Source organism: Stegostoma tigrinum, chromosome 18 (genome assembly GCF_030684315.1).
Source record: "Stegostoma tigrinum isolate sSteTig4 chromosome 18, sSteTig4.hap1, whole genome shotgun sequence".
Classification (NCBI taxonomy): domain Eukaryota; kingdom Metazoa; phylum Chordata; class Chondrichthyes; order Orectolobiformes; family Stegostomatidae; genus Stegostoma; species Stegostoma tigrinum.
The window spans coordinates 29,074,847-29,083,124 of record NC_081371.1 but is presented as its reverse complement, the minus strand read 5'-3'; the positions used below and the strand labels follow the sequence as shown (position 1 = coordinate 29,083,124).

Genomic DNA, 8,278 nt, shown 5'->3' with positions numbered 1-8,278 from the left:
GAATCACCAGAAAATGTCAAACGACATCCACGTTCTTCAAAGTAGCATGGCCTCTTTTACGATGCAATTTCCCAAGCTTTTTAAAGAAATTATGGGTTCAATTTTCTCAAGACTGGTTACAATCTTGTAATCACCATGGACAGCTCTCAGCGTTACGCAATTTGCTGCAAAATCGAAGCATTTGTGGTGTTTCCTCTATACTGTTCGGAACGGAGTGGACCACATCTTGTTCCAGCAGGAGTTAATTACCATTACATTTGTATTTTCTGTCAATGCTTTAGATATGCAAGTTGGAAGGTAAAAGTTACTTTCGGACACAATTGGGAACTTTTCGGGCTCAAGATTACTTTTTCCGTTATGTACCAGCAACATCACTTCAAACTGCTTACGTACTGCAAGGATGTTATCCTGTACCACAGTGTGCCTCATTTATTAGCTTTGCTAACGAAATATTTGTCTACAGGAGGTTTATCGAATAGTGTACTAAATGTGAGTGAACTCGGTTACTAAATGTAACAATTTTATTTCACCCAGTATACATCAAGCTTTGACCATGGGTTTTAACAATGCTGAGACGACTGGTCGTACAGAGTGTTCTCTCCCCAGGAATCGCTCAGTTTCGCGTTCGTACTGCGCTGTGAAATCAAGATCTGCTGACGGAGGTGATTGTTGACGCCAATCCAGCTCCATCTACTGAGACTTGTAATAAAGTTTGTTTTATTCTTTAATAAAACCTTTTTTTGCATACCATTGCCAGCTTTTTTTTTCGTTTCCTTTAATGATTGGCCACATTTGTTACAGTTGAGTGGCTCGGGATTAGTTTTCGGATGTGATGATCTTCATCAAACCGGCTTACTGAAACGCACATTAACGTGATGTGATGTCAGAGAAAGGTACTTATCAAGGCTCGATCTCAAGCCCCCACACAGAGAGTTTGAAACCTCGGACAACAGCGGTGCGAGAGTATGATTGGCAAGGGCAAGGACTAAAGTCAGTTATTTTTGTATTAGTTTTAAAATCTGTTCGGCGAAGTGCTTGTTTCAGAAAGAACTGTTGGTCATCCGCAAAGAATTCCGGAAGTCTTTCGAGATCTGCCCAATCTTCAATTCGAAATTCCGCTACAAGACGTCTATTTGGTGAGTGTTGGGGTTCAATTTCTTCGTATCGGTTTTGACAAATCAAATCTCGTCCACACATTCTGTGATACACATCCTTGTGCGAGAACTGGTGTAGTCGTTGATGAATTGACAAATGTTCGAGATAAAGTGTCGCTTATTATATCAGAACGTGGTGTTCCTATAAATTTTAACGTTCGACCAATCAGTGCTTCTTTAAACTTCTACTTAAGATAATGACCACAGGCGCTCGCAGTATAAAACGCGTCGGGACAACGCTGTGAAATAGTTGACATTTCCATTGCAACACCGCTGGGTTCGATGGACCCTGGAGAGGGTTCCTGCGTCTTTAAATTGATGAGCGGGTTTAAATTCGGAGCGCTGCTCCGTACGTCTCTGGCAAAGCAGAGCCTCCCACTGGCTCCAACCACAGTCAGCGAGCTGCAGTTTCATCCATTCCATGCGATCGTGAAGAATGAAAGTGTTTTTATTTTAAAGAGTGCTTAACACGGCTGATTAATCCTTTAGGAATTAATTTCCCTCTCTCTATTATCTTCAACAGACCACCTGAGGAGGACCTGTATCTTGTAAGGATTCCAATTCAATCTCTCTTCACAAGAACTGACTACCTAGAAGTAAGTGAAGGAAGAGGGATCGATTTACATATGCAGCAGAATCCTATTTTACATTTTTCACACACCGTTCCGAGTCACTGTGTGGGAACATGTCTATCTGTAAAGGTTATGCTGAAATTTCTATGGTGCATTTGATTTTGACTCGCACATTCTCCTGTTTACAGATTAGAGCAGAGATGTCCAACACAAGCCGATTGTTTGAGCAGCTGAGCTTTGCGATATTTATCCTGTGTTGTTCACTGCCCATATTTGGGAAACCAGTGGATGAAATCTCCATTATAAAGTAAGGTTTTCTGTTGTGGTTTTCATTCCTTATTTGTGGTTAACAGAGACTGAGCGCACTGACCGGGTTGTAGTGTGTGCTGAATGCTGCGCATAATGTGTTCAAATATTTCCCTGTGCATTGCAAGAGGTGAATTACAGTTTTCCTTGTAATAACTGTACCTACTTAAATATAGCAATTGTCAGCTTTTCATTAAACTGTGACACGTGATTTGGGTGCACGTTTCGTCAGTTTTAAGTCAAAGGCTGTGGCGGGTGGCGAAAATGGTGGCGATTTAATCAAGTTGCAGGCAATGACAAAGTGAAACTCTGCGTGCCCAACACTTTGTCTCAGTATTTAATCCCGTTTGTACCGCAGCGCCCCAGCTCCAGCAGCGACCAGTTGCAAACGCCGTTCGACTTGGGAATCAACTGACTCAGGATCAAGAGTTTCTACTTTCTGGCCGCATGACGTCGTTCGGGTCAACCCTCGGCTTTCGATGTCCAGTTCACTTTGTGCACCTTGAAGAGATCTTGGCAGAAAAAAAATTCATAATGAAATCAAAGCATATTAAAACATTGACTCTAAAATGACTGAGGCGCTGTGTGTTCAGTTGGAATGCATTTTGGATAGTACCGCTTTCCTCTTACGGTCCATTGGAATTTGATAGCTGTGTTTTGATGTGGTTAGAACTGTGCTTGCGCCTGTGCCGAGCTGTCTAATGTAAAATAATAAAAATCTCGTGTCTGTGTTTTGTAGGAAGAGGTCTGTCTCGGAGCACCAGTTCATGCATGACAAGAGCAGGTCTATCCAGGAGCTCCAGAGGCGGATCTGGCTGCATAATGTCATGGGCGAACTGCACACAGCAGAGGGCCGGGGAATGACTCAGCCACAGACGCCCCGCAACCCCAAACACCCGGCGACGTGGCCGGACTCGGCGGATCTGGCCGTGCTCCTCATCAAACTGGCAGCCAACAACAACAGCAACAATAACGAGGGCACCAGGACTCCGCTAGAACAGATACAAGACACCAACAAGCCCGGTCCTTTCAAATACCAGAACTCGAAGAAAAATGGCAAGAAGAAGAAGCAAGGGAAAAACAACAAGCGCAAAGCTCACAGAGGTCGAGAGGAGAAGAGCAGGAGGCAGGCACGCTCGGTGAATTCCGAAATCGGGGATCCCAATATCTCATCCGATTCCGTGCCGCTCCCCACTGCCACCTCTGGACGGTTTTGGCAATGAGGGGCCAACCTCTAACAAATCGCCCTAGGTAATTACGTAATATTCTTCCAATAAATTATCTCAGATTTCTTTAAAGGTCAGTGTTGCAGGTTTTAAAAAAGCCGAGAGCAGTAAATCGCGGCTGTCATGTACAGTCACTCACATGATTCCGGACTGACGAGAGCCGCCAGGTAGAAGGAGCACAGCTCAGTTTATACTCGAGTGCTCGCACCTTACTCCCTTTTAATATTCACAGAGGACAAGTCCCATTCAACATTTTAAATGGGTACGTTCCAAATGTATTTTGCACCAGTCTGTTGCTATACCGTTCATCCCGCTTAAACCTGCAAGGTCTGTGACACAGGGACCTGGAAGGTATCCAACGGAGTTCATGGCAGAACAGCACCCAAGTTACTTTTCTGATTTTCACATTCCGTTCAGGTGAAAGTGACTGCCTTAGGGATTTATTTTGCTTTAATAACTAACGAACAAGAAGGGTACTTAAAAAGTGAAAACTATAAGCCAGAGGCTGTAACATGTTCGAATTTAATCGACTATGTGCAAACCTAAGTCCTTCCTAAAATGATTTACCGCTGCACTGATGTTATCATTTTTAATGACCAATCAAAGCAGTTTTGACTGTGCGCCTGTAGAAGTTGGGAGCGAATCTAAAGCCAAGGAGGTACCAGACCTCTCCAGAAATCAATTTTGCAACATTGAAACTGGTGACTAAATGGAATGTAACTCCCATCTGCGCCAGCAGGTTTAAAAGCAGCTCAGATGAAGCAATCTCTTGTGCACTTTTTACTTTTTATACCGTACACTTAATGTCACATGCGTTGAGAAAACGATGCGACCCCGCCCCCAAGACTCCTGCAGTTTAAAAAAATGTACAGAGGGAGTAGAGCTCTGTGCAAACACTCGCAAAGCATCATATTTCACGAAGACTTCACAGAAACATGGTCACTGAGACCAACAAAAAGATAATGCAAGGCGAATTAAAATATTGGTCAAAATGCTGGGGTTTAAGAGGTGTTAAATTGAGAGCGAGATCGAAAGGGTTAGGAAGAGAATGCCAGAACTTGGGACCAAGATATCTGAATGCCTTACCTGCTGTGTATTCGGAGGAATGTAAGGGTTAGAGGAGACTGTCCGAGAATAAGGAACAATTACCTACTCTAGCCGGCACCATCCCGTTCACAACCACATTCAGTGCTTGCTTTGGTTTTGTATATTGCAAGTACGTATCTTGTGTTGACACTACAACGTCGGTGTTTCTGTAAAATAGGTTTTATAAAAAGATAACGATACAGAATTGCAGTTCTGTATTCTTTTAATCCTGTGGATATTTCTAAAAGTGTAATTTGATATCATGCTGGAGTTAAACTCTTATGTTGTGCCAAACCCAAGTGATTTGAGGCTGCCTCAAATCAGTTGGGTTTGGCACAATATGGAGTGTAACTCAGTATGAAGTCAAATTACACTTTTAGAAGCATCTACAGGATTAAATGAATTTCCTAGATACGTATTAAAAACCAGCAGAATTTAATTTAAACATTTAGATAGTGTGGGACTGTTGGAGCGGCTACAAACTAAACCAGCCTCTATTACAGGCTGGTAACAGCCATTTTAGCAACTTGCATTGCATAGTACGTTTAAAGTAATGAAACGTTCCAAGGCACTTAACATGAGCCTTATAAAGCCTTTCTTTAACAATAAGGCACATAAAGCATAATTAGAGCAATGGCAATAAGCTTGTGCAAAGAGAAAAATGTAAGTAATGTTTTAAAGGAGGGCTGGTAGCTCTGAGGTTCAGACAGTGAATTCCAGAGCTTAGGGCCTGGGTAGCTAAAGGCAGGGACCCTAATATTTGAACAACTAGAATCTGGAATGCTCAAGAGGTCAGCAGATTATCTCAGAAATTTGCTGGGCTGCAGAAAATCACAAAGATAGGAAGTGACAAGGCCATGAAGGGATGGGAAGGAGGATGTGAATTTTAAACTTGAGATTTTGCTTAATTGAGCACAAATAATTGTATAGACTAATGGATATGGTAAAATATCACCAGGTGCAAGTAAAGGCACAAGTAGCAGCGTTGTGGTTGACCTCAAGTTTATACGGAACATACAATTTGGGAAGTTGGCTAGGTATTTGGTGAAACAGTCAAACTAGAGATAACAAAGCGTCTCAGATTCTGAAGATGTCTCGGACGGAGTCAAGTGACGTAACAGATGTGAAAATAGATGAAATTAATCATGAAGCAGTTACGTGGTCAGAAGCTCATCTCGTGGTCAAATCTGATACCAAGGTCACAAACAAACCCGATCTGCATCTAACAGATGCCACAAATCGGATGGAAGATGCAGCATGAGATTGTCAGAGTTAATAATAGGGCAGAGAAAGTGGACAGTGACAGACTTTTGCTACAATATACCAGGAAATCATGGACAAAGAGAATACAGTTAGGGTGGGTTTACATTTGTGAAAAATGTTGAGAGAATATCTGCAATATCTTTTGACTTCACTCTGTTAGATCAGGTTCTAACTTTAGATTACACTTCAATTATTTTATTTGTATTACATTAATTTGCACCAATGCTACACTTACCATGTGTGAGACTAAGAAAAATACATAATTGGTGATTGTTCGTCAAACTTATGAACTCGTGCATCTAAAATCTGTTTAACTATGCATCATTATTGTATAAACATACTCTTTGTTGAAGCAAAACTGCTCCGATATTTACTTTGTGTAATAATACCTTTCTTGATTCATAAATTCATAATTTAACGGTATTGGGATGTGATTTAGTAAAATATTATGTGAAAGCTATCCAACAGCCAATCCAAAAGTGATCAATATTTTCCAATGGCCTTCTTTCACAATACAACAGAATACAATGGAAACAATTTCAAGTAATTTGCCCTGCTGACCTTTTGATTTACAAAAACAAAGAAATTTCCAATACATTCATATTTTACCATACGTTGTTTGATTTTGTAATCTGCCCTTGGAGATGAAGAATGACGTTTAATTTCAATGGTCATAAGATTTCAAACCAAGTACACGTTGTGACCACATGGAGTAACCTAACAAGGAATGGACGATTGTTATGCTCTGTAAATTTCTCCCATGGGACCTGGAATAAACTTGAAGGAACATAATTAACTTACGCTTATAGGTTTTCTAGCCCAATATGCCAAATGACTTCCACGCCTAAAACGCAAAATGTAAACTAACAAGTATTTGATTACATTAAGTTGTAGAATTTCCCGTGACCTGGATAGTGTTTGGAGCAACATCGAATGAGAGCCAGCAGCTCGATATTGAACCGAACAGCCTGCATGACTTTTTGATATTTGAAGAGGAATTCCCGAATAAGTTTCATTGCAAAACTATCAATATATTTGTTGATTGGTTGTATTTCTATGGAACGTTGCTGATTTTGTTTATTTTAAATTCTAAGTGACAGAAGAATTTTCCTTTTTTTCGGCAGGTCTGTTATTCAGGAAAGACCAACAAACTCTTTTGCAGTATTCTGTATTTGTGATCATAAGTAAAGTATTAAACATATTTATTGATTGTAAATATTTAAAAAAATAAAGAAGTGTGTTCACTATGGAACTGTACATCGGTTATTATGAATATTTAAAATTCATGATTAATGTCACATACTGTAATTTATTTGTTAAATCATCTATTTATTTAAATTGTGTATCTTGGTGCTGCTAATATGTAGGTACATTGTAAATATATGCACTTTAGAGTTCGAGTAATGTTGTTAAGTGACCTATAATAAAGAGTTTCGTGGTTCGTTGAATTGCAAAAGGAAGTACTGCTCTTTAATAGCACGAACTATACATTTTATCGTGACATCCGGTGAAATTTTAAAAAAATCAAAATGTTCAGCAATTATTTGGCAAAGAACCCTGCAATTCCTTAAAGTGCTCTGATTTGAACGGTGTTCTGCCTGTGAGTAAACGAGGATTAAATATAATAAAAGAGGGTAATACCATCCGTCTCAAGCCAAAAAATACTTCCAAGGAAGACATGGGAGTTCGCGGCATTACGTTTAGACGAATCATGGGCACACCTGCTTGGTCAGGAATGCTTTGCATCACCACCCAGAAACATTTGCTAACGAAAATGTTAACTTCTGATTTTATTTTGAGGAATAGATCCCTGGTTTTGCAATAAGAATCCGAAGAGAAGCTTATATTTAAAGTCCGACAGTCACAAAGCGGATTTCGGTGAAACTACACAGTACGTGATTCGCAGCACATTAATCTATCCATCAGTAGGTTTCGCTACTTAGGTTAGATTATGAAGCAAGAACTTCAAACAAAATGTTGATATGAGTGAACGGAAACCTTCAGCTTCCGTGTGCCAGTGGAGGGCAGCACGGATCTGAGGTACAATCGAGAAAAAGCCGAAATTAATCTCCAAATTAAAACGCCAGAGTTCAATTTCAGACTTGAAGCGATTGTACAAATGAAGCTTGTTTTTGTTGTTGCTGTTATCAGAGAGGTCAACTGTGAGGCGAAACACATTCGGCTGTTCAGTAAGCAGTATCTAACCATCTAAGTAAAAAAAACCGAAAGAACTGCGGATGCTGTAAATCAGAAACAAAAACAGAAATTGCTGGAAAGCTCAGCAGCTCTGACAGCATCTGTTTTGAGGAAGGGTCACCAGACTTCACAGATACTGCCAGAGCTGCTGAGCTTCTCCAGCAATTTCTGTTTTTGTACCTAACCATCTAAACTGGGTATTTCACCTTGTTAATTCCATTTTTTCCAGGCTTCCATACAGCACACCAATCTCCTGATCTTTTTCTTTCTGAAAATCTTCATATTTAGGAGACAAAAACAGCTTGAGCCTTTATTTATATCCAAATAGTACTTTATAAGTAATAATTAAGCACACAGTTAAGCAAATGCTGAAATAAATATCGACACATACTGCGAGACAGTCCTCATTATTACTCTTGAGTGGTACTTGAGACTAAATATGTAAAACAAATCTTAGTTTGACATTTAACCTGAT

The 8,278-nt window shown here is 40.1% G+C and overlaps 1 protein-coding gene across 4 annotated transcripts; it reads left to right on the top strand.

Moving 5' to 3' along the window:
- The first annotated feature begins 895 nt into the window (after positions 1 to 895).
- On the top strand, positions 896 to 7,017 carry LOC125460983 (parathyroid hormone-related protein-like). 4 transcript variants are annotated; one of them, XM_048549228.2, is made up of 5 exons: positions 896 to 1,136; positions 1,678 to 1,750; positions 1,915 to 2,033; positions 2,772 to 3,283; positions 6,496 to 7,017. In XM_048549228.2, the coding sequence occupies exons 3-4, from the start codon at positions 1,927 to 1,929 to the stop codon at positions 3,253 to 3,255; spliced, it is 591 nt and encodes a 196-aa protein (XP_048405185.1). In that variant the 5' UTR covers positions 896 to 1,136; positions 1,678 to 1,750; positions 1,915 to 1,926; the 3' UTR covers positions 3,256 to 3,283; positions 6,496 to 7,017. The 4 variants fall into 4 exon arrangements, with proteins under 4 accessions (XP_048405185.1, XP_048405187.1, XP_048405186.1 ...); XM_048549230.2 differs by lacking the exon at positions 896 to 1,136 and having other exon boundaries at positions 1,398 to 1,750; positions 6,732 to 7,017; XM_048549229.2 differs by lacking the exon at positions 896 to 1,136 and having other exon boundaries at positions 1,398 to 1,750; positions 6,502 to 7,017.
- The last annotated feature ends 1,261 nt before the right edge of the window (positions 7,018 to 8,278 follow it).